Source organism: Anomaloglossus baeobatrachus, chromosome 5 (assembly GCF_048569485.1).
Source record: "Anomaloglossus baeobatrachus isolate aAnoBae1 chromosome 5, aAnoBae1.hap1, whole genome shotgun sequence".
In the NCBI taxonomy this organism is placed as follows: Eukaryota; Metazoa; Chordata; class Amphibia; order Anura; family Aromobatidae; genus Anomaloglossus; species Anomaloglossus baeobatrachus.
This window is the reverse complement of record NC_134357.1, coordinates 476,967,396-476,993,794: the sequence shown is the minus strand read 5'-3', so window position 1 is coordinate 476,993,794 and position 26,399 is coordinate 476,967,396. Positions and strand designations below refer to the sequence as shown.

The 26,399-nt window shown below is 42.5% G+C and overlaps 1 protein-coding gene across 3 annotated transcripts in view; it reads right to left on the bottom strand.

Annotated features, from left to right (window-relative positions):
- Window positions 1-26,399, bottom strand: part of LOC142310357 (uncharacterized) — a 58,300-nt gene that overhangs the window by 15,282 nt on the left and 16,619 nt on the right. For 2 of the 3 annotated variants that reach the window (XM_075347872.1, XM_075347874.1), the window contains exon 2: window positions 1,480-1,579. In XM_075347872.1, coding sequence (XP_075203987.1) covers window positions 1,480-1,549 — 70 coding nt within the window. In that variant the 5' untranslated portion in view covers window positions 1,550-1,579. Of the gene's footprint in view, window positions 1-1,479; window positions 1,580-14,881; window positions 14,913-26,399 lie in introns of those variants that run through there. The other variant, XM_075347873.1, reaches the window with a different exon arrangement.

The window sequence follows — 26,399 nt, the reverse complement described above, 5'->3', positions numbered from 1 at the left end:
CAGACGAGGATTCTTTACTGTACGAGCAGTGAGACTATGGAACTCTCTGCCGCATGATGTTGTAATGAGTGATTCACTACTAACATTTAAGCAGAGCCTGGACGCCTTTCTTGAAAAATTTAATATTACCAGTTATGTATATTAGATTTTATGACAGGGTATTGATCCAGGGAACTAGTCTGATTGCCGGATGTGGAGTCAGGAAGGAAATTTTTTCCCCATTGGAACTTGTTTGCCACATTGGGTTTTTTTTGCCTTCCTCTGGATCAACATGTTAGGCTACGGGTTGAACTAGATGGACTTAGAGTCTCCCTTCAACCTTAAAAACTATGATACTATGATACTATGATGGTCTGGGGCTGTTTAGCTGCTTCAGGATCTAGAAGACTTGCTGTGGTAAATGGAATCATGAATTCTGCTGTCTACCAAAAAATCCAGAAAGAGAATGTCCGGCCATTAGTTCATGACCTCAAGCTGAAGCGCACTTGGGTTATGCATCAGGACAATGATCCAAAACACATCAGCAAAGTTCACCTCTGAATGGTTTAAGAAAAACAAATTAAGACTTTGGAGGGGCCTAGTCAAAGTCCTGACCTTAATCCAATTGAAATGCTGTGGTCTGACTTTAAAAAGTCGGTTCATGCTCCGAAACCCTCCAATGTGGCTGAATTACAACAATTCTGCAAAGCTAAATGCCAAAAGTCCTCAAGAGCATTGTAAAAGATTCATTGCCAGTTATTGCAAATGCTTGATTGCAGTTGTTGCTGCTAAGGGTAGCCCAAAGTTGTTTAGGTTTAGGGGGCAATCACTTTTTTACAGAGAGCCTTGTAGGTTTGGATTTCTTTTTACCTTAATAATAAAGACCTTAATTTATAAACTACATTATTTGTTTACTTGCGTTATCTATTTCTAATATTTACATTTGTTTTGTGATCTTAAACATTAAAGTATGACAAACATGCAAAAGAATAAGAAATCATGAAGGGACAAACTTTTTCACACCACATTTAGACAGCACAGTTGATAATTTTTTGCTCCTTTCCAGTACAGGGTTGAATTTGGTTGGCTCTCTATCGGAGCCCTTTGAAACATCATATACTGTAGTTAGTAGTAGTTATGGTGTTTTTTCCTTCTGGAGGAGAGCTAAACTTCAAACCACAAAGAATGAAAATAGGACATTTAATTTGGCATGTGCTTTTTTTTTTAATCTCCAAAACCAGCATTGATATTGATCCCCTACGTTACTACTCACAGAGAATTAGCACTTCTGGTGGTCCCAAAACTAGCCCTCCCTCATCTCTACGTATCTCACTCTGCATAGGGTCTAATATTAGCACATTTTCTCACCACTACCAGAACATTCTATCTCAATCACTGCCCATGTCTTGTTCCATGGTCCAAATACACAAATAGTTCCCTTTAGGCACCTGGCACTACATGCAACCCCAACCACGTCACCTTCCACAGAACCATACTTACGATCAGCACACCAGACTCCATGGATGATGAGCAGTTGTAGTAGGAGTGACCTTGTTTGACCCCAAAACATTTCAGATGTTTTTAATTTGTAGACAAGGACCTGCAAAGAGAACAAAACACACAAAAGGATTCAGTGATGCTGCAAAAAAACAAACGTTTAGACTGGGAGTAAAGTTGGTGCAAATTATATTAGCCCGTCCCAGTCAATTGGCCACAACAGTGGCTGCTGAATGGAAGCAGTAGAATCGCCTCTTCACTAACAACATCTTCTTCTGATTAGTTGGCCTTGGGCAACTTCATTGTGGCTTGAAGCACATGTCATGTCACACCAAATCTAACTGAGACTTGACTTGTACAATTGGGTAAATATAAGAGAATATCAGCCCCCGACAACCCTTGGCAACTGCCAGATCTCATTGGGCTTAGAGGGGGCCCATTTAAATCTGAGTAAACAACCAGGAGGCTACACAAGGAAACTATAGGTGGCCTAGAAGATAAGACATAACGAGACCATTAGAGGCCACCTCATACAACCCTATGAAACAAGGCCCATTCTTCAGGTGCAGGTCCCATAGGTGACATTTATGGCATAGTGTTTGTAAGACAAAGCTCTATATGGAGTAGAACTAGCTGATTGTTTAATGATTTTTATCCATCCATTGCTATAAGCCATGACTATAACCGCAATCATTAGGTGTGTGAGGCAGGTAAGAACCTGGTGGGAACAAGCTTTTCCAAGATGCTTCAAACATGACCTATATTCAGTGTTCCATGTTATTATCATAACTTTGAACATGTCTCCACATATATTAATCACTTATTGGTGAAGCTTGACTCTTAATTGGGAGTCATAACATTTTTCATGGATAAAAAGACTCATCCACTTATCTATGGAGTAAGCCTCATCAGCAGAATAGTGAGTGCAGCTCTGGAGTATAATACAGGATCTAACTTAGGATCAGTACAGGATGAGTAATGTAATGTAAGTACACAGTGACTGAACCAGCAGAATAGTGAGTGCAGCTCTGGAGTATAATACAGGATGTAACTCAGGATTAGTACAGGATAAGTAATGTAATGTATGTACACAGTGACTGCACCAGCAGAATAGTGAGTGCAGCTCTGGAGTATAATACAGGAGGTAACTCAGGATTAGTACAGGATAAGTAGTATAATGTATATACAAAGTCACTGCACGAGCAGAATAGTGAGTGCAGCTCTGGAGTATAATACAGGAGGTAAGTCAAAATGAGTACAGGACTTTGCGCTTCTGCTATATAAGCATTAGCCCTCACTATATCTATACTGCGTTGAACAGTTAATTCGGGGGAGGTGGGGTGGTGGGACTGTTTTGGGTGCTAACAAAAAGAGAAAAGAAAGCACCTCAGTGATTCCTGGGAAATGGGACTGTCACCTGTCCACAACAAATTCACCATAGTGTTAGGCCTCATTGAGATGTCTGTTTTTTTTCAGATACAAGAAAAATGGACCAATTATTTTGATCAGCCTTTAATCAGAGTTTGAATAGATTATCACCTGAGTGTCATCAGCTTTTCAAATACGTGGAGAAGAAGAAGTGTGACGCCCTGGCCGGGCCAGGTAGTCACAAGCAGGCCCCTGCACAACACCGTTCCCTCACAGGTGACATCAGCCGACCATTAACCCCTTCATCCCCCGGGCACTTTCCGTTTTTGCGTTTTTGTTTTTTGCTCCCCTTCTTCCGAGAGGCATAACTTTTTTATTTTTCCATCAATCTTGCCATATGAGGGCTTGTTTTTTGCGGGACGAGTTGTACTTTTAAATGAAACCATAAGTTTTACCATATAGTGTACTGGAAAACGGCAAAAAAATTCCAAGTGCGGAAAAATTGCAAAAAAAGTGGGATTGTACAATAGTTTTTGGGATATTTTATTCACCGTGTTCACTATATGGTAAAACTGATGTGTGGGTATGATGCCTCAGGTCAGTGCGAGTTTATAGACACCAAACATGTATAGATTTACTTGTATCTAAGGGGTTAAAAAAAATTCACAAGCTTGTCCGAAAAACGTGGCGCACGTTTTGCGCCATTTTCCAAAACCCGTAGCGTTCTCATTTTTCAGGATCTGAGGCTCAGTGATGGCTTATTTTTTGCGTCTTGACCTGACGTTCTTAACGGTACCATTTTTGCGCAGATGCTACGTTTTGATCGCCTGTTATTGCATTTTGCGCAAAATTTGCGGCGACCAAAAAACGTAATTTTGGGGTTTGGAATTTTTTTGCCGCTACGCCGTTTACTGATCAGATTCATTGATTTTATATTTTGATAGATCGGGCATTTCTGAACGCGGCGATACCAAATATGTGTATTTTTTATTTTTTTAACCCTTTAATTTTCAATGGGGTGAAAGGGGGGTGATTTGAACTTTTAGGTTTTTTTATTTTTTTTTAATTTTTTAAAACTTTTTTTTTTACTTTTTTTTTTTATTTTACTAGTCCCCCTAGGGGGCTATTGCGATCAGCAATCCGATCGCTTTGCACAATCTGCAGATCTCAGCTACAGAGCTGAGAACTGCAGATTTGCTGCTTCACTTGCAATGCCGGCTGTATTCCGGCATTGAGAGGAAGTGACTCATGTTAGCCACAGGCGTCATCACATGACCCTGTGCTACCATGGCAACCGCCGAAAGTCACGTGATCATGTCACGTGACTTCCGGCGGGGGCGGGGTAAGTCACTGTCATGGCGGCGCCCATATACATATCGCTGCCAAGACTTTGGCAGCGAAATGTAAGGGGTTAATGGCCGCGGTTGGAAGCGATTCCACCCGCGGCTAGCAGGCACACATATCAGCTGTTGATAACAGCTGATATGTGCGCGTCTCGCCGCCGCCCGCCGGCGGCAGGGGGCGGGGCTTACCGGGACACGATCCATGACGTATCTAGTACGTCATGGGTCGTTAAGGGGTTAAAACCCTAGTCACCCCCCCTCAGGGCTGGGTAGACACACCAGGGGGGGGAACCAGGCAGTTGGAAGACGCCCACCGAGGAGTCTAGACAGCCCGGGGCGGGAAAACAGTTAGTCTAGAGACGAGTGTTAGAGTTCAAGTTGGAGAAGAGTGTGGGCTGGAGCTGTGTCCAGCTCCAGCAGAGGCGAATACCCCAAATTGAATGGCGCCAGGGTAGGAGCCCTGGTGCCATTGGCTAGGAGGCAGACCGCGGTCTCCGTCTGCAGGAGCCGGTAAGACGGCTCGGTGGACCGGGACAGGGTAGTGGCCCACTGGTACCGACCCGGGGAACCGACTCGGAGACCGGAGCACACAGGGGGGTACTCGGACCCTGAAGCCAAGTCCAGAAGCTACTGGAACTGGTTAATTAACCGATTGAGGCAAGGACTAGAGGTCCTGCCCCACCTAAAGTCCTATTAGAAGACAACAGCCCACCGAGGGGGATAAAAGGCCACCGCCAGGGCTCAGAGATCCCACGGGCCAGCGTGTACAGGCAAGGGCTCCTTAGGCCACATCCAGCTGTGAGCGGACTCCTGAAATTGCAAGCACAGGCAGTCCACCATTTTACAAAGGTGCAGGTGAAAGACAGAGACCACCAGCTGGGTGGGGGACCAGAACACAGCCGGCTGCGGGCACCGACCACCATCACCTTGGTTTACCAGAGGCTCGTGTGTTTCCTTCAATATCAAGTACACCAGCACCCTGCAGTCGCCCATCTCCCCGCACCAAACCCTAACGGGTCTCAGGGCCACCATCCCTGCCCACGGAGGGGTTAACCACTTGCTGCATAACATCTCCCCCGGGTGCCCCGTAACTGCAGCGGTGGTGTCCAACCTCACCACATACCGTGGGTGGCGTCACAAACTTAATACGGCTCAGCCCATACATATACGTCCTACATCCACCACTATAACCCCCCCTTTTTGATTGAAGTGACCGCGAGACCTCCGGGTCCGAAGACCCTTGAGCCACCCACAGAAGGTCCGGATCCGAGCAGCTCGGCTGCTGAGAGCGGGGCGGTACAGAAGCGTTTGTCCACCTTCTCCTAATGGACAGTCAGTGAAAATCAGACAGCACTAGAATGGCATCTGAGTGCAATGCAATTTTTTCTCAGACTATAAACTTCATGGCTGATATTTATCTGATGCTCTGATTCAATTATGAGATCCCATTATAAGATAGTCCAAGATCTTACATGGTGGCAAAAGCTAGATTTCAAGGGTTGGAGTCTTCAGTCGTAAACTTCAGTGAAACGAGGATTGTAGTAACTATGTTGGTATTACATGGGTACAGCAGAGATCGAAACCTCAAAATCTATTCATCACCTCGCATCTCAAAGAACTTGGAACAATCTGATTCTTCTAAATGTTCTTATTCAGGTGGAATCATTTTCAAGATCTTCTTTACAAATAGGAGGGTCTTAGTATAAATGGACAATCTATCTGCCTCCTTGAAGGATATTATCAATACCATAGATGGCAAGAAGAACAAACAAATCAATTTTGGAACAGATCAAGTTACACATGTCACTCCAAGAAAGGATCACCAAGCTACAACTTGTTTAATTTGGACACATCATTCCAAAACAGCAATCACTGGAGAAGGACATCCTGATTGGAAGAATAGAAGGAAAATGGCAAAGTGGAAGACCAGCAAACCAATGGCTTGATACTATCAAGACAATGGCAGAGAAGACCCTGGTGCACCTATTTTGGTATGCACAAGATCGATCTTCCTACAGAGCATTCAACAATCAAGTTGCCATGGCTCAAGATCGAGCTGAAGGTCATTAAATAAAATAAATAAATAAATAATAATCTGCCTCCATCTACCTGAACAAGCAAAGAGGGGACAAAAACCAAATCTCAACTCTAGGGATTGTGCTCTATTAATAGTAGAAAATAGTAGAAAAGAATTTGATGTTTGATAGGAATCAGTTCTTATCAAAGGGACTTACAATATGAGAGAGTCCTGGTAGAGTTGGAATGTCAAACTAGAAGAGTGGACCGTGAACAAGAAGAGCTTCTGTTTCATCACCTCCAAGAGGGATACCTTTTTTCCATGGATTGTTTTACAACCAAATACACAAGTCAGCTTACTAATTGTTGCTCTCTCTAAAAATTGGATAATAGTATGGTCCTAGACGGTCTAACCATACAATTGTATACGGATAAGGCTGCACATCAAACTTAGATAATAGTATAATGCCTCAAGCATATGGACAAATATTGGAATATACAATGAAAAATGCTACTTGCTAATTTGAACATGTGAATAATGAATTGCATACCTGCCATGAATATTAGGAAAAAGGAGATATTTAGCAATCGCATTGATCAATGTAACTGAGCCCCAAGGCCTCATCAAGGCATATCTCTATATTGGGGTCCCTAGCTCTGTGACCCTAACTGTGTGTCATCTCATTGCAATTAAAAACTGCTATGGGTGGAGAGGGGTAACTAAGGACTTCTCCTATATAAGAAAGTCCTTAGTTACCCCTCTCCACCCATAGCAGTTTTTAATTGCAATGAGATGACACACAGTTAGGGTCACAGAGCTAGGGACCCCAATATAGAGATATGCCTTGACGAGGCCTTGGGGCTCAGTTACATTGATCAATGCGATTGCTAAATATCTCCTTTTTCCTAATATTCATGGCAGGTATGCAATTCATTATTCACATGTTCAAATTAGCAAGTAGCATTTTTCATTGTATATTCCAATATTTGTCCATATGCTTGAGGCATTATACTATTATCTAAGTTTGATGTGCAGCCTTATCCGTATATAGTATGTAATTTTTGGCTTGCACTCATAATATATATATTAGTGCTCACTTCAGTTATCCTATTCAGTTATATGTAGTTTTTTTCTGAATGTGAACACAGCTACGCCCCTTTCGGCCATGTTTTTTCCATCTCCTATATAAGAAAGTCCTTAGTTACCCCTCTCCACCCATAGCAGTTTTTAATTGCAATGAGATGACACACAGTTAGGGTCACAGAGCTAGGGACCCCAATATAGAGATATGCCTTGACGAGGCCTTGGGGCTCAGTTACATTGATCAATGCGATTGCTAAATATCTCCTTTTTCCTAATATTCATGGCAGGTATGCAATTCATTATTCACATGTTCAAATTAGCAAGTAGCATTTTTCATTGTATATTCCAATATTTGTCCATATGCTTGAGGCATTATACTATTATCTAAGTTTGATGTGCAGCCTTATCCGTATATAGTATGTAATTTTTGGCTTGCACTCATAATATATATATTAGTGCTCACTTCAGTTATCCTATTCAGTTATATGTAGTTTTTTTCTGAATGTGAACACAGCTCCGCCCCTTTCGGCCATGTTTTTTCCATCTCCTATATAAGAAAGTCCTTAGTTACCCCTCTCCACCCATAGCAGTTTTTAATTGCAATGAGATGACACACAGTTAGGGTCACAGAGCTAGGGACCCCAATATAGAGATATGCCTTGACGAGGCCTTGGGGCTCAGTTACATTGATCAATGCGATTGCTAAATATCTCCTTTTTCCTAATATTCATGGCAGGTATGCAATTCATTATTCACATGTTCAAATTAGCAAGTAGCATTTTTCATTGTATATTCCAATATTTGTCCATATGCTTGAGGCATTATACTATTATCTAAGTTTGATGTGCAGCCTTATCCATATACAGTATGTAATTTTTGGCTTGCACTCATAATATATATATATTAGTGCTCACTTCAGTTATCCTATTCAGTTATATGTAGTTTTTTTCTGAATGTGAACACAGCTCCGCCCCTTTCGGCCATGTTTTTTCCATCTCCTATATAAGAAAGTCCTTAGTTACCCCTCTCCACCCATAGCAGTTTTTAATTGCAATGAGATGACACACAGTTAGGGTCACAGAGCTAGGGACCCCAATATAGAGATATGCCTTGACGAGGCCTTGGGGCTCAGTTACATTGATCAATGCGATTGCTAAATATCTCCTTTTTCCTAATATTCATGGCAGGTATGCAATTCATTATTCACATGTTCAAATTAGCAAGTAGCATTTTTCATTGTATATTCCAATATTTGTCCATATGCTTGAGGCATTATACTATTATCTAAGTTTGATGTGCAGCCTTATCCGTATACAGTATGTAATTTTTGGCTTGCACTCATAATATATATATATTAGTGCTCACTTCAGTTATCCTATTCAGTTATATGTAGTTTTTTTCTGAATGTGAACACAGCTCCGCCCCTTTCGGCCATGTTTTTTCCATCTCCTATATAAGAAAGTCCTTAGTTACCCCTCTCCACCCATAGCAGTTTTTAATTGCAATGAGATGACACACAGTTAGGGTCACAGAGCTAGGGACCCCAATATAGAGATATGCCTTGACGAGGCCTTGGGGCTCAGTTACATTGATCAATGCGATTGCTAAATATCTCCTTTTTCCTAATATTCATGGCAGGTATGCAATTCATTATTCACATGCTCAAATTAGCAAGTAGCATTTTTCATTGTATATTCCAATATTTGTCCATATGCTTGAGGCATTATACTATTATCTAAGTTTGATGTGCAGCCTTATCCGTATACAGTATGTAATTTTTGGCTAGCACTCATAATATATATATTAGTGCTCACTTCAGTTATCCTATTCAGTTAACCATACAATTGGACAGACCGGTTCATTTATTTGTTTCCTCAATTTCTCTTCATTCTAAAGATTCATTAAAATATACTCCTTTATTAATATAGACCTAAAAAGAGCAACGTTAATTACTCTAATACAAACAAGTCAAACTCATAAAGCCATCACCATCTACGGTGAATACACCATGGCCACAAGAGAAAATAAACACAAGAAAAAAACCAAACAAACAAAACCAAAAAGTGATGTTGCTGTGAGCAAAGGACAGTGGTCCAATTGACAAAAAAACACAACAAAAGAAATAATACCTAAAAAACAAATCAATATGCATTCATCTTCCTGACAGTGGTCAGTCATACAAATACGTTATTACGCAATAGATTTTCAGGTATTAGAAAAGGAATGGTCTCACCCAGTCCCTTTTCGTGTGAGGTCATGCAGTCTCTTGATCCCAATCAGTAGAGTTGTCCACCATATACTGACCCTACCACTCCTTGGGTTCAAAAAAAGAAATAACTGCTGCCCCAGACTTCCGTCCTCACAAGGACGGACCACAACTAGGACCCCTGTTGGGTATGTCCTTTAATTGGCTGACCTAAGTGACCATGGTGTATTCACCGTAGATGGTGATGGCTTTATGAGTTTGACTTGTTTGTATTAGAGTAATTAACGTTGCTCTTTTTAGGTCTATATTAATAAAGGAGTATATTTTAATGCTTTTTTGCACACTAACTAATTGGGATTGCTGATTTACACTTCATTCTAAAGATTCGGCATAAAATCAAGAAGGAAATAACAACAGCCATCCTGACTGCTCCTTTTTGACCATGTTGGTTGCCTCTTTTATTAGATCTTTCAAAGGGAAATTATTAAGAAAGATCTCCTGAGACACAAGCATTTGCTACATAGACACAACTCTATGGCTTACAGTCTGGAAACTGAAAGGAGACGTTTCATCAACCTGGGCTACTCAGAAGAAGTAATTTCCACCATTTTTGCTGATCATTCTCCGTCAACAACTAAAGTATGTAAAAACCAAGGAGAAAAATTGTATGAAAAATACCCTGAATATAAATAAATAAATTGCAAGTGCTTAATAACAGGGTACTTAGTGTATACATTTTTGCAAAAAGGTAAAAAGCTGTCTCACCTCGTCACGGTGTACCCATCTGAGACAGTCCCTAACCTACTGAAGTTAAAAACATTATCAATACCTGACTTGTGTCATGTCAGAACTCCAATATGGATGGTGGCAAGTGGTTAGCTGTGTCCCAGATAAAATACACAGCAAAGTGAGACGCAATCAGCTGTTCAGTCTCAGTACTAGGAGGGCTGCGCCCCCAACTTGCAACCAAGCAAGAAAACATACAAAAAACACAAAAACCTGAGCTGAAACAACGTTCAGTAAACATGCAACTTTAAGCATGTGAATTGCAGCCTTAAGACTAGAAAAAACCAAGGAGAAAAATTGTATGAAAAATACCCTGAATATAAATAAATAAATTGCAAGTGCTTAATAACAGGGTACTTAGTGTATACATTTTTGCAAAAAGGTAAAAAGCTGTCTCACCTCGTCACGGTGTACCCATCTGAGACAGTACTGAGTACTGAGACATACTAAAGTATGTAGTAGAATTTAAGGGTGTCCTGCCCCAAAAATTCCTCCCTTAAGATGCTGAAAATTCTTCCATAAAGAATAATTTAATAAAGAATTAAGTATAACACTCATAAATTAACTTTTTGCATTTTCCTTTGCATTTCCCTTACCTCTTTGTTCAGGAAAACTTTTTAAAGACATTCAGAACCTTGATCTATTCATCCTCAAGCTCTTCTGTAGGATTTATCATTTGTTCTCCTTCATTTCAACTTTTGGAAGATGCTGGCTTAATGGGAAGGTATCGCGTTTTTTTATTTTTGTATTAAAAATAGTGATTATGAAATCAAGTATTTCTAATACAAAATGAAAATCGCAGCTTATTTAGTTTTTATGTAATTCTTATTTTACTGGAGGCACTGGGGGCTGCCATGCTGGATTTTCCATGTGTGTAACGACAGTAACTCCTTCCTTTATGTCAGCCCCTGTGCATAGACTCTGATAGTCGGGCTCCGACCCCTTGCCATACGTTACAGTGGGCGTCTGCTGTGACGTGGATGCGCCCCCTGGGCTGTCCAGAACACAAGAGGGAGGAGTTCAGCGCCATTATTGTGGAGCTCACAGCGTGTGCTGTTTGCTCCACTTTACCCCTGTCACCCGCCGAAATGTGTGAGTACGGGCCGCCGCCCCTCTCCTCCCCTTGTTACAGTCTCAGATGACACCCCAACCCTCCGTTCTCCCCAGCCCCTGCTCTGCCCCAGCTACTGACGCCGCCCCTCCCCCCGCTGTTACCGTCTCCAATGACACCTCCCTCCCTTCGTTCTCCCAAGCCCCCTCTCTGTTCGCCGCCGCAGCTCACCCGGCTCTGTCCGCCGCCGCAGCTCACCCGGCTCTGTCCGCCGCCGCAGCTCACCCGGCTCTGCCCGCCGCCGCAGCTCACCCGGCTCTGTCCGCCACCGCAGCTCACCCAGCTCTGTCCGCCGCCGCAGCTCACCCGGCTCTGCCCGCCACCGCAGCTCACCCGGCTCTGCTGTGTGTGTGTGTGTGTGTCACAAGGTCCCCATCAGGGGTAATGTGTGTGTGTGTGTGTGTGTGTGTCACAAGGTCCCCATCAGGCGTGATCTGTGTGTGTGTGTCACAAAGTCCCCATCAGGGGTGATGTGTGTGTGTGTCACAGGGTCCCCATCAGGGGTGATGTGTGTGTGTGTGTGTGTGTCAGTGTCACAAGGTCCCCATCAGGGGTGATGTGTGTGTGTGTGTGTGTGTGCCAGTGTCACAAGGTCCCCATCAGGGGTGATGTGTGTGTGTGTGTGTGTGTGTGTGGCGCACAAGGTCCCCATCAGGGGTGGGGTGTGTGTGTGTGTGCGAGCCACTGCATGTGAGTACCTGTGTGTGTACAAGTGATACTGTCTGCAGGGTTGTGTATCTAATCCTATCCTGTGTGATACTGTTTGCATAGCTGTGTATCTAATCTCCTGTGTGATACAGTCTGCTGAGCTGTGTATCTAATCCTGTCCTGTGATACTGTCTGCTGAGCTGTGTATGTAATCCTATCGTGTGATACTGTCTGCAGAGCTGTGTATCTAATCCTATGTTGTGTGATACTGTCTACTGAGCTGTGTATCTAATCCTCTCCTGTGTGATACTGTCTGCTGAGCTGTGTATCTAATCCTCATGTGTGATACTGTCTGCAGGGCTTTGTATCTAACCCTATCGTGTGATACTGTCTGCTGAGCTGTGTATCTAATCCTCTCCTGTGTGATACTGTCTGCTGAGCTGTGTATCTAATCCTCTGCTGTGTGATATGGTCTGCACTGCTGTGTATCTAATCCTCTGCTGTGTGATACTGTCTGCTGAGCTGTGTATCTAATCCTCTACTCTGTGATATGGTCTGCTGAGCTGTGTATCTAATCCTCTCCTGTGTGATACTGTCTGCTGAGCTGTGTATCTAATCCTCTCCTGTGTGATACTGTCTGCAGGGCTGTGTATCTAATCCTATCGTGTGATACTGTCTTCTGAGCTGTGTATCTAATCCTCCGCTGTGTAATATGGTCTGCACTTCTGTGTATCTAATCCTCTCCTGTGTGATACTGTCTGCTGAGCTGTGTATCTAATCCTCTGCTGTGTTATATGGTCTGCACTGCTGTGTATCTAATCCTCTCCTGGGTGGTACTGTCTGCTGAGCTGTGTGTCTAATCCTCTCCTGTGTGATACTGTCTGCTGAGCTGTATCTAATCCTCTGCTTTGTGATATGGTCTGCACTGCTGTGTATCTAATCCTCTCCTGTGTGATACTGTGTGCTGAGCTGTGTATCTAATCTTAGCCTGTGTTATGGTCCGCTGAGCTGTGTATCTAATACTATCCTGTATGATACTGTCTGCTGAGCCGTGTATCTAATCCTCTCCTGTATGATACTGTCTGCAGGGCCATGTATCTAATCCTGTCCTGTGTGATACTCCTGCAGAGCCGTGTATCTAATCCTATCCTGTGTGATACTGTCTGCAGAGCCGTGTATCTAATCCTATCCTGTGTGATACTGTCTGCTGAGCTGTGTATCTAATCCTATGTTGTGTGATACTGTCTGCAGGGCCATGTATCTAATCCTGTCCTGTGTGATACTGTCTGCAGAGCCGTGTATCTAATCCTATCCTGTGTGATACTGTCTGCAGAGCCGTGTATCTAATCCTATCCTGTGTGATACTGTCTGCAGGGCCATGTATCTAATCCTGTCCTGAGTGATACTCCTGCTGTCCTTGGTGACACTTTAGACATTTCTGGTCATCAACAAAATGGCTGTGCACTGTGTCCTTACATGTCATTCTCTGTTATCTGTTGTAAACACTCAGATTAGGAGGGGGGAGGCGACATCACACACAGGAGAGCAGACTCTGCCCACTTTACGGCAGGCTGTAATCTGAGCTTTTTCTACAGTGGAAAATCAGTAGGATTTCAGTAGCTGCTCCCCCTAGTGTTTAACAGTGGAAAATATCAAACTTTTTCATTTTTTTTTTATTTTGCTCAATTAAAAAAAAATAATATTTAAACTAAACATTAAAACATTATTACTTTACATTTTTTCAGTTATTGGAATCTTTTTTTTTTTTTGATGACACCTTCCCTTTAAGGTATCTTTCTTGGAAGGCAGCATTTTCAGTGGCAATCTTCTCAGCAAGATGCATGAGCTATGAACACTAGCATGTAAAGCTCCTTATTTTAGAGATCTTAAAGGTGGCCTGGCATGAAATGCCATCTCCTTCTTCGACCAAAAGTGTCTTCTTATCTTTCTTTGGACAGGAAATTATTTTTCCAGTTTTTCATTCAGATTCCACTGACCCTTAGGGGTACTTTGCACACTACGACATCGCAAGTGCGATGTCAGTGGGGTCAAATCGAAAGTGACGCACATCCGGCGTCGCTGTCGACATCGCAGTATGTGAATCCTTTTACATACGATTAACGAGCGCAAAAGTGTCGTTATCGTATGATCGGTGTAGGGTCCGACATTTCCCTAATTTCGCAGCAGCGACAGTACAATGTTGTTCCTCATTCCAGCAGGCAGCACACATCGCTGTGTGTGAAGCCGTAGGAGCGAGGAACATCACCTTACCTGCGTCCTGGCTGCAATGCGGAAGGAAGGAGGTGGGCGGGATGTTTACGTCCCGCTCATCTCCGCCCTTCCGCTTCTATTGGCCGCCTGCCGTGTGACGTCGCTGTGACGCCTCACTACCCACCCCCTTAGGAAGGAGGCAGTTCGCCGGCCAGAGCGACGACGCAGGGCAGGTAAGTGCATGTAAAGCTGCCGTAGCGATAATGTTCGCTACGGCAGCAATCACAAGATATCGCTGCTGCGACTGGGTCGGGGACTATCGCGATCGGCATCGTAGCATCGGCTTGCGATGTCGTAGTGCGCAAAGTACCCCTTAAGATCAAGATGTTCATTTTCTGAATGTGAGGAGAGTAGTACGGTACTTATGTTTGCGGAGAAGGTGGCTGGCTTCAAGAAAAGAGATGCTCTATTCCTTCAATATATTGGTCCCAAGAAAGGAAAAAAGCCAATAAACCTACATTGTGGGTTTGTCCTTAGGAATCCTAAAGTTAAGTTAGGATTAGACCCCATTCTATGTGTTCCACATAAACTTTCTTAGCTGAATCTGCTAATCTATCATTGGATTCACTTACCTTCCCCAAATACTACAAGGTAGACATCATGTGGACACATGGACATGCAGAATGTTCTGCCTCTGCCAAAACAAAGCTGAAAAAGCTGGTTCTTGTCCCTCCCTTTACGTTTCTTACTGTTTCTCAATTTTCTTTGTGCACTTCCTGAAGGATGTCCAGAGAGAATAATATGTAGCTCTATGAAATATACTTTTCCTTTAGTTCAAAGAAAAGTTAACTTTCACCTCCTTAAATAAATGTATTAATGCAGAGCATAACACATTGGTGTCACGCATCTTCTTTCCTTAAATAGAGTGTTAATTACAATAATTCAGTCATTTGCATTGCTAATCATTCTGTTGTTCTGTCCAAAAGAGCCAAGCCCAGATTTAATCCTTAGTTTGTTGTTGTCTTGACTACAAGAAAAGATAATTTCCTTGAGGAAGTAAGAGGCGAAACGTGCGTGGGCGTAAACAGCAGAGGATTAGTGGTCTGAGAATTATTACCTTATTCTTATTAGGATCTAAAATACTTTTAGAACAAATTCCACAATGGTTCAGGAAATAATGAATTTAGCACTTAAGGCCTAATGGCTGTTTATACTGTATATAATAGGAGTGCATGATACCTTATGTACAGTATGTATAGATTATTCTTTGTATTTGCCCATTTCAGTGTAAATTTCATATTTTTCACTGACTTTGCACTGGGTACCTTATTAAAAATAGGATTTAACTGAATAAAACCTGTGAAATTATTTACATAGTGTAATTGTTTTGTGCATACCAAGATGTAAATTATATAAATGGACCAATTACCCTTTAAGATGATCCAATTATTTTATTAAATCTGCAAAATAACATTTATTTTGATGTATCATGGTAGTTAACATGGCTGTTTTTTCTATGATATATAATTGTCACTGATAAACACATAGCAACTTTGTGGCTTTGGCCAACTTTATAGATTCTATGTAGTTATATTCTTGTGAATTGGCACAGTATTATAGTAGTTATATTGTTGTACATAGGGGCAGTATTATAGTAGTTATCCTATATTCTTGTACATAGAGGCAGTATTATAGTAGTTATATTTTTACACATAGGGGCAGTATTATACTAGTTATAATATTGTTCATGGGGGTAGTATTATAGTAGTTATATTCTTGTACATAGGGGGCAGTATTATAGTAGTTATATTCTTGTGCACAGGGGACAGTATTATAGTAGATATATTCTGGTACATAGAGGACAGTATTATTGCAGTTATATTCTTATATATAGAGGCAGCATTATAGTAGTTATATTCTTGTATATCGGAGCAGTATTATAGTAGTTATATTCTTGTACATAGGGGCAGTATTATAGTAGTTATATTGTTGTACATAGAGGACAGTATTATTGCAGTTATATTCTTATCTATAGGGGCAGTATTATAGTAGTTATATTCTTGTACATAGGGGCAGTATTATAGTAGTTATATTATTGTTCATTGGGGTAGTATTATAGTAGTTATATTCTTGTACATAGGGGGCAGTATTATAGTAGTTATATTCTTGTACATAGAGGGCAGTATTATAGTAGTTATATTCTTGTGCATAGGGGGCAGTATTATAGTAGTTATATTCTTGTACATAGAGGCAGTATTATAGTAGTTATATTATTGTACATAGGGGCAGTTTTATAGTAGTTATATTCTTGTACATAGGGGCAGTATTATAGTAGTTATATTATTGTACATAGGGGCAATATTATAGTAGTTATATTCTTGTACATAGGGGCAGTATTATAGTAGTTATATTATTGTACATAGGGGCAGTATTATAGTAGTTATATTCTTGTACATAGGGGGCAGTATTATAGTAGTTATATTCTTGTCCATAGGGGGCAGTATTATAGTAGTTATATTATTGTACATAGGGGCAGTATTATAGTAGTTATATAGTAGTTTGTTTTTTTTTTGCCTTCCTCTGGATCAACATGTTAGGCTACGGGTTGAACTAGATGGACTTAGAGTCTCCCTTCAACCTTAAAAACTATAATACTATGATACTATGATATTCTTATGCATAGGGGGCAGTATTATAGTAGGTATAATATTGTATATAAGGGCAGTGTTATAGTAGTTATATTCTTGTACATAGGAGGCAGCATTATAATAGTTATATTCTTGTATATAGGAGCAGTATTATAGTAGTTATATTCTTGTACATAAGGGGCAGTATTATAGTAGTTATCGTCTTGTACATTAGAGCAGTATTATAGTTCTTGTACGCACGAGGCAGTATTATAGTAGTTATATTCTTGTCCATAGGGGGCAGTATTATAGTAGTTATATTCTTATGCATAGGGGGGCAGTATTATAGTAGTTATATTCTTGTACATAAAGGCAGTATTATAGTAGGTATATTATTGTATATAAAGGGAAGTATTATAGTAGTTATATTCTTGTACATACAGTGCCTACAAGTAGTATTCAACCCCCTGCAGATTTAGCAGGTTTGATAAGATGCAAATAAGTTAGAGCCTGCAAACTTCAAACAAGAGCAGGATTTATTAACAGATGCATAAATCTTACAAACCAACAAGTTATGTTGCTCAGTTAAATTTTAATAAATTTTCAACATAAAAGTGTGGGTCAATTTTTATTCAACCCCTAGGTTTAATATTTTGTGGAATAGCCCTTGTTTGCAATTACAGCTAATAATCGTCTTTTATAAGACCTGATCAGGCCGGCACAGGTCTCTGGAGTTATCTTGGCCCACTCCTCCATGCAGATCTTCTCCAAGTTATCTAGGTTCTTTGGGTGTCTCATGTGGACTTTAATCTTGAGCTCCTTCTACAAGTTTTCAATTGGGTTAAGGTCAGGAAACTGACTAGGCCACTGCAACACCTTGATTTTTTCCCTCTTGAACCAGGCCTTGGTTTTCTTGGCTGTGTGCTTTGGGTCGTTGTCTTGTTGGAAGATGAAATGATGACCCATCTTAAAGATCCTTGATGGAGGAGCAGAGGTTCTTGGCCAAAATCTCCAGGTAGGCCGTGCTATCCATCTTCCCATGGATGCGGACCAGATGGCCAGGCCCCTTGGCTGAGAAACAGCCCCACAGCATGATGCTGCCACCACCATGCTTGACTGTAGGGATGGTATTCTTGGGGTAGTATGCAGTGCCATCCAGTCTCCAAACGTCACGTGTGTGGTTGGCACCAAAGATCTCGATCTTGGTCTCATCAGACCAGAGAACCTTGAACCAGTCTGTCTCAGAGTCCTCCAAGTGATCATGAGCAAACTGTAGACGAGCCTTGACATGACGCTTTGAAAGTAAAGGTGCCTTACGGGCTCATCTGGAACGGAGACCATTGCGGTGGAGTACGTTACTTATGATATTGACTGAAACCAATGTCCCCACTGCCATGAGATCTTCCCGGAGCTCCTTCCTTGTTGTCCTTGGATAAGCCTTTACTCTTTGGACAAGCCTGGCCTCGGCACGGGTGGAAACTTTCAAAGGCTGTCCAGGCCGTGGAAGGCTAACAGTAGTTCCATAAGCCTTCCACTTCCGGATGATGCTCCCAACAGTGGAGACAGGTAGGCCCAACTCCTTGGAAAGGGTTTTGTACCCCTTGCCAGCCTTGTGACCCTCCACGATCTTGTCTCTGATGGCCTTGGAATGTTCCTTTGTCTTTCCCATGTTGACCATGAATGAGTGCTGTTCACAAGTTTGGGGAGGGTCTTAATTAGTCACAAAAGGCTGGAAAAAGAGATAATTAATCCAAACATGTGAAGTTCATTGTTCTTTGTGCCTGAAATACTTCTTAATACTTTAGGGGAACCAAACAGAATTCTTGTGGTTTGAGGGGTTGAATAATAAATGACCCTCTGAATAAACTTTTCACAATTTTAAAAAAAAAATAAATAAAAAAGAAATAACATTCATTTTTGCTGCAGTGCATTTCACACTTCCAGGCTGATCTACAGTCCAAATGTCACAATCACAAGTTAATTCCGAATCTGTAAACCTGCTAAATCTGCAGGGGGTTGAATACTACTTGTAGGCACTGTAGGAGGCAGCATTATAGTAGTTATATTCTTGTATATAGGAGCAATATTATAGTAGTTATATTCTTGCACATAGGGGCAGTATTATAGTAGTTATATTCTTGTACATAAGGGGCAGTATTATAGTAGTTATATTGTTGTACATAGGGGCAGTATTATAGTAGTTATTGTCTTGTACATTAGAGCAGTATTATAGTAGTTATATTCTTGCACATAGGGGCAGTATTATAGTAGTTATATTCTTGTACATAAGGGGCAGTATTATAGTAGTTATATTGTTGTACATAGGGGCAGCATTATAGTAGTTATCGTCTTGTACATTAGAGCAGTATTATAGTTCTTGTACGCACGAGGCAGTATTATAGTAGTTATATATATATATAAATATATATATATATATATATCTCATATCAATCCACTTATCTATGTTTCATCTTCTCTATGTTATATTTTTATATTAATCTCATACAGAGATGAGCAAATTAATTTTAAATTTATCAAGTTTAATACGTGTTTCTGCAATTATTTGTATTGTAAGTACAGATGAGTGGACTTGTTGAAGTTTGGTTTAGCGTGTGCAGCCGGACTTCAGATAAAGTTCGGTTTGGGAACCGGACTTGACCTGAACATCAATAGAAATCACTAATTGGTGAGTTCACGTCTCTGCTCACATGCTGCCAGCCATAACAGAATACTTCTGGGAGCAGGTGGGCAAGTTTTTTCTAATTTTTTTGGGGGTGCACACTACATTCGATCACGCTGTTATTACCCCCAGTGCGAGCCCTTTAGGCCTTGTGCAGTCATTTGGGGCTTGACACACAACAATAATAAATGTTGTGAGGCCTACTCAGTGATGTAGCCTGCTGGATGGAAGGCCAGATAGAAAAAGAAGGAAGAGGAGCTGATCTGTAGAAGGCAGAAAAGCAGCTGAGGCGGTGCAGCTAGGGAGAGGGCCGAGAAGAGTTGAGTATGAGTTTAGTAATTTATTTACTATTACTCTTATTATCTATCAAGACTTGCTAGGCCATTCCAGGACCTTGAAATGCTTTTAACAGAGCCATTTCTTAGTTGTCCTGGCTGTGTGTCTCTGCTCATTGTCGTGCTGGATGACCCAACCATGACCCATCTTCAATGCTCTTATTGAGGGAAGGAGGTGGTTTGCCAAAATCTCGTGATACAAGATCCCATCCATCCTCCCTTCTTTATGGTGCAGTCGTCCTGTCCCCTTTGCCGAAAAGCACCCCCAAAGTATGATATTTTCAACCCCATGCTTCACGGTTGGGACAGTGTTCCCTAGAACTAGTACTCATCCTTCTTCCTCCAAACATGGCGAGTGGTATTGATACCAAAAAGTTCTATTTTTGTCTCATTTGACCACATGACCTTCTCCCACGCCTTCTCCGGATCATCCAGATGGTCATTGGGAACTTCAAATGGTCTGGATATGTTCTGGCTTGAGCACGGGGACCTTGTGTGACCTCCAGGATTTTAATCTATGATGGCATATTGTGCTACTAATGGTAATCTTTGAGACTGTGATCCCAGCCCTCTTCAGGTCATTGACCAGGCTTATCTATCTATCTATTACTTGGATGTAAATGTTTCCAAGCTCTCCTTATTTTGATCATAAACTTGTGCAAACAGATTAGTCGGACGCTGTCTGACAAGTTCTGTTGTTGGGGAAAGATTCTTATGTTTGTGGGGGAGGGGAGAGATTATAATTCTAATTACCATACTTCCTCTTCACACAGACATTACTTTATTGGTATTGCACCAAGTTTGCACCTTCATTGTGATAATGTGCTGATTGCCGTGGGCATCATAGAAGATTGTTTCTTTTATTTATATATATATATGGCGTAGAACATATCATCCACACGAAGCAAGAAGGACGGCAATCTCAAGGATGGAGGAGGTGCCAAACCGAGACTAAAGACACCCCTTCGACCGGATCATATCGGACTGCCCAAAAGGTGAATAGGTCACAGGTTCCTTTTAAGGAATAAATAACAAAGGGGATTTTTAGTATGCATCGTTACAGACAATTAAATCACCATGATTCCAGCAATGCATCACTGGTAGGGCTGTTTACTGTAGGTTTAATAAAATCACTGTTTTAGCAGCAGGAGATTATCACTAGAGGACTGTTATCTACTATGTAGTCCTCCTGCTCTGTGTAAGCAATCCCTCACCACTGATTAGCAGCTTTCTGGCTATGCACAGTGTACACAGAAAGTTGCCAATAAGTGCTGTGGGCAGGGTTATACAAATCTTAACATTCATTGAGGCAGGAAAAATATTAATTTTACCAAAATTACAGCATACAGCCTAATAAAAGATACAAATGGAAATTGGTTCTCTGTCCTACAGCTCGCCCATGCTGAAAACAAGCCCTCGCACACCTCCAACAACAAAAAACAAAAAAATATTACGGGTCTCCAATTTTTTTTTTCATTTACACATTAGATTTTTTTTTTTGCCACTTAAATAATAAAAAAAATAAATCATACTTTAATCATACTGACCCTAAGAATCGTATCACCAGGTCATTCTTACCGAACAGTGAAAGCCACAAATCAATTCTTTTTTTTCCCATTGTTTTTTCAAAAATGAATGGTGTGAATGAAAACTATATCTATTTAGGAAAATAAATCAAGCCCTCATACTATATCAATGGAAAAAATAACATCCTTGGAAGAAGGAGAGGAAAAAATAAAAGGGAAAATTGGAAGCAGAGGGAAGAGGTTAAAGGAGTCATTAGGATAAACTACTAAAAATGAGATGTCAGTGACCTACATTATATCCTCATGGGCACAAACCTGTGAGCGAATGACTGAATCATCTTAAAAAGTTGAAAATCAATTCTTACTAAGTGCAATTAAGGCTACTTTCACACATCAGTTTTCTGCATTCAGGCACAATCCTTTTTTTTCCTGATCCAAAGGATCCGGCAAAAAAATGTAAAACCGTATCCACCGGATCCGGTTTTTAACGGATCCGTTATGCCGGATGCGTACAAAACCGGATCCGGTGGATACGGTTTGCATCCGTTTTTGCATCCGGTTTGTCCGTTTTTTTGAAGGATCAGCTTTTTTAATTAATTTGGTGCATGCGCAGTTTACAAAAACGGATCCGGTAGCCGCATCCATTTTTTACCGCATTGCGCCGGATCCGGCGTACATAGGCTTTCATTGTAAAACACGCCGTATCGCGCCGGATGCGTTTTTTTTGCCGGACAAAAAACGTTGCAAGACACGTTGCCTCCGGCCGCCGCTTTGATTAATTTTGCCGCATCCGGAAAAAAACGGATGCAACGCAAAGCCATCAGGTACAATCCGGTAACAATGCAAATCTATGGGGATAAAACGGATGAGGTACCGGATCCATTTACCCCGTTTTTTTCCGGATTGTACCTGATGGAAAAAAACTGATGTGTGAAAGTAGCCTAAGTAAGTAGTGATGAGCGAGCATGCTTGTAACTACTCGGTACTCGCACGAGTATCGCTGTACTCGGGCTGCTCGGCGGGGACCGAGTAATCTCGCGATACTCGTGCTGTACTCGTGGTCTTCATTTCTGCATGTTGGCGCTCTTTTGAGAGCCAGCCCTCATGCAGGGATTGGCTGGCAGACCACTGCAATGCCACAGCCCTGTTAGTTGTGGAATTGCAGTGATTGGCCGGCCTGCACAGCGTGACCGAGCCTTTATACCGGCCGGCGCGCTGTGCTCTGCTCACAGCTATCCAGACAGTCAGTGCAGGGAGAGTGTCGCTGATTCAGGGAAAGCTTTGCGGCCCTTTATAGCTTTTTCAGTTGCAGGGCTGCAAACAGTGTGACCAAAAGTCCTTCTCAGGACTATTCTAGTTGTATACAGGCAGACAGGGTATAGCCAGGTCGGAGTACAGGAGAAGAGTCCTTCTCAGGACTATTGTTGCTATATACAGGCAGGGTATAGCCAGGTCGGAATACAGGCTAGTGACCAGAAGAGTCCTTGTCAGGACTATTGTAGCAGTATACAGGCAGGCAGGCAGGCAGGCAGGGTATATAGCCATTCCTAGTGGTGACCGTATACCAGCCTTCATCATATCTGGGGCTGGTGTACACAGTCTAAAACAGTCCAGATAGTGTCAGACTTCTCAGTAATTGTCGCTCCTAAAAACCAGTTAGGTTCTTATTGCGTCCGTGCTTGCATTTAAAAACAGCACGTGTGTGGCAGTCGGTGGCAGGGTACAGGTGCGCGTTTTGCACAAACTATTATATAACGCACAAGTCTAGTGTATAATACACGTCAGTCAGCAGTGTCTGATAGTGTCAGACTTCTCAGTAATTGTCGCTCCTAAAAACCAGTTAGGTTCTTATTGCGTCCGTGCTTGCATTTAAAAACCGCATGTGTGTGTCTGTCGGTGGCAGCGTACAGGTGCGCGTTTTGCACAAACTATTATATAACGCACAAGTCTAGTGTATAATACACGTCAGTCAGCAGTGTCTGATAGTGTCAGACTTCTCAGTAATTGTCACTCCTAAAAACCAGTTAGGTTCTTATTGCGTCCGTGCTTGCATTTAAAAACAGCACGTGTGTGGCAGTCGGTGGCAGGGTACAGGTGCGCGTTTTGCACAAACTATTATATAACGCACAAGTCTAGTGTATAATACACGTCAGTCAGCATTGTCTGATAGTGTCAGACTTCTCAGTAATTGTCGCTCCTAAAAACCAGTTAGGTTCTTATTGCGTCCGTGCTTGCATTTAAAAACAGCACGTGTGTGTCTGTCGGTGGCAGCGTACAGGTGCGCGTTTTGCACAAACTATTATATAACGCACAAGTCTAGTGTATAATACACGTCAGTCAGCAGTGTCTGATAGTGTCAGACTTCTCAGTAATTGTCGCTCCTAAAAACCAGTTAGGTTCTTATTGCGTCCGTGCTTGCATTTAAAAACAGCACGTGTGTGTCTGTCGGTGGCAGCGTACAGGGGCACGTTTTGCACAAACTGTTATATAACGCACAAGTCTAGTGTATAATACACGTCAGTCAGCAGTGTCTGATAGTGTCAGACTTCTCAGTAATTGTCGCTCCTAAAAACCAGTTAGGTTCTTATTGCGTCCGTGCTTGCATTTAAAAACAGCACGTGTGTGTCTGTCGGTGGCAGCGTACAGGGGCACGTTTTGCACAAACTGTTATATAACGCACAAGTCTAGTGTATAATACACGTCAGTCAGCAGTGTCTGATAGTGTCAGACTTCTCAGTAATTGTCGCTCCTAAAAACCAGTTAGGTTCTTATTGCGTCCGTGCTTGCATTTAAAAACAGCACGTGTGTGGCAGTCGGTGGCAGCGTCAGGCTCCATATTGTCCCTGGATAGAGACGTGCATGATGGCCTGTAAACATGAAGTGCCCATTGTAAGGAAGTGGGTCTATTGCAGTATAGCCCTTAGGCAGGGCAGCCAAAAATTTGGAGGCTCCACATTCTCCCTGGATAGAGATGTGCATGAGGGCCTCAAAACATTGTTCCCATTGCAAAGGAGCGGGTCTCCTGTCGTTGTAATGCCCATTCAGAAAGAATGGGCGAAAAAATTTACCACTGGGGGTATACCTGAAACAACGGCTTAACTATTGTAACGGTCACCATGATGGCGCATGAGGAGAAGGAGGAGCAGTCCAGCGATTAGCCAAAGTCCAGAAGTGTGTTACCATGGGTGAGTGGAGGTACATGGCAAATTCCCGTTACAAACTTTAAATTCCGCTGTAATTTGCTGTTGGTGTGTGTGGTGAAGTCTGGCCAAATCCAACCCTTGTTCATCTTGATCAGAGTCAGCCTGTCAGCATTTACAGTTGACAGGCGGGTGCGTTTATCTGTAATGATTCCACCTGCGGCACTAAAAACACGCTCTGACAAAACGCTAGCGGCAGGGCAGGCCAGGACTTCCAAGGCGTAGAGAGCCAATTCATGCCACGTGTCCAGCTTGGATACACATTAATTGTAAGGCACAGAGGAATGTCGGAGTACAGTTGTTTGATCTGCAAGGTACTCCTTGAGCATCTGGCCAAACTTAGGATTTCTTGTGGCACTACCCCTCACCTCAGGGGCTGTGGTATGTGAGGGGCTGAGAAAACTGTCCCACATCTTAAAGACTGTTCCCCTACCTCTGGCGGATTGGACTTGTGCCCCTCTCGGCTGTACGCCTTGGTTGTCCACTGATTCCTGACCTATGCCGCTAGCGTTTTGTGAGGGGAATGCTTTGCCTACTTCCGTGACTATGGCCTTCTGGAACTGCTGCATTTTGCCTGACCTCTCCGCCTCGGGAATAAGAGACATAAAGTTCTCCTTTTAGCGTGGGTCTAACAGTGTTACCAACCAGTAATGATTGTCGGCCAAGATGTTCTTAACGCGAGGGTCACGAGACAGGCAGCTTACCATAAAGTCAGCCATGTGTGCCAGACTCTTAACAGCCATCACTTCAGTATCCTGACCAACACGATGACTGAACATGCTGTCCTCCTCCTCCTCATCATCTACCCTGTCCTCTGGCCAGCCACGCTGAACCGAGGATATGACTGCATGTCATATCCTCAATTTGGCCAGAGAGTTGCTCCATGTCTTCATCCTCCTCCTCGTCATAGTCCTCCACTGCACGTTGTGATGAGACGAGGCTGGGCTGTGTGTTATCATCACCCACACCCACTACTGTTTCTTGCTCAAACTCATCGCGCTCCGCCTGCAATGCATCATGGTTGTTTTTTGAGCAGAGACCATTTTAGAAGGCAGAGAAGCGGTATGGTGACGCTAATAATGTCGTCATCGCCGCTCACCATCTTGGTGGAGTCCTCAAAGTTTTGGCGGATGGTGCATAGGTCGGACATCCATCTCCACTCCTCAGGTGTTATGTGTGGAGTTTGACCCATTTCCCGACGGCTTAGGTGATGCAGGTACTCAACAACTGCCCTCTTCTGCTCACATATCCTGACCAACTTGTGCAGAGTTGAATTCCAACGCGTGGGGACATCACACACCAGTCTGTGTGCCGGAAGATGCAAACGGCGTCTTAAGCCGGCAAGGCCGGCTGAAGCAGTAGGTGACTTTCGAAAATGTGCAGACAGGCGGCGAACTTTTACCAGCAGATCAGACAGCTCTGAGTATGACTTTAGAAACCGCTGAACCACGAGGTTGAGCACATGGGCCACGCATGGAACATGTGTCAGCTGGCCTCGCCTCAAAGCCGCCACCAGGTTCCGGCCATTGTCACACACGACCTTTCCTGGCTTTAGGTTCAGAGTTGTGAGCCAGTGATCTGCCTGCTGTTTCAGAGCTGTCCACACCTCTTCTGCATTGTGGGGTTTGTCACCTATGCAGATTAGCTTCAGCACTGCCTGTTGCCGCTTCGCCGAGGCAGTGCTGAAGTGCTTCTGTGTCGCCCTGGACAAGCCAGGGGCCACAGAGCACAACACTTAAACACCCCACACTCCCTGCAGGCATATCATAGTCAAAACACAAA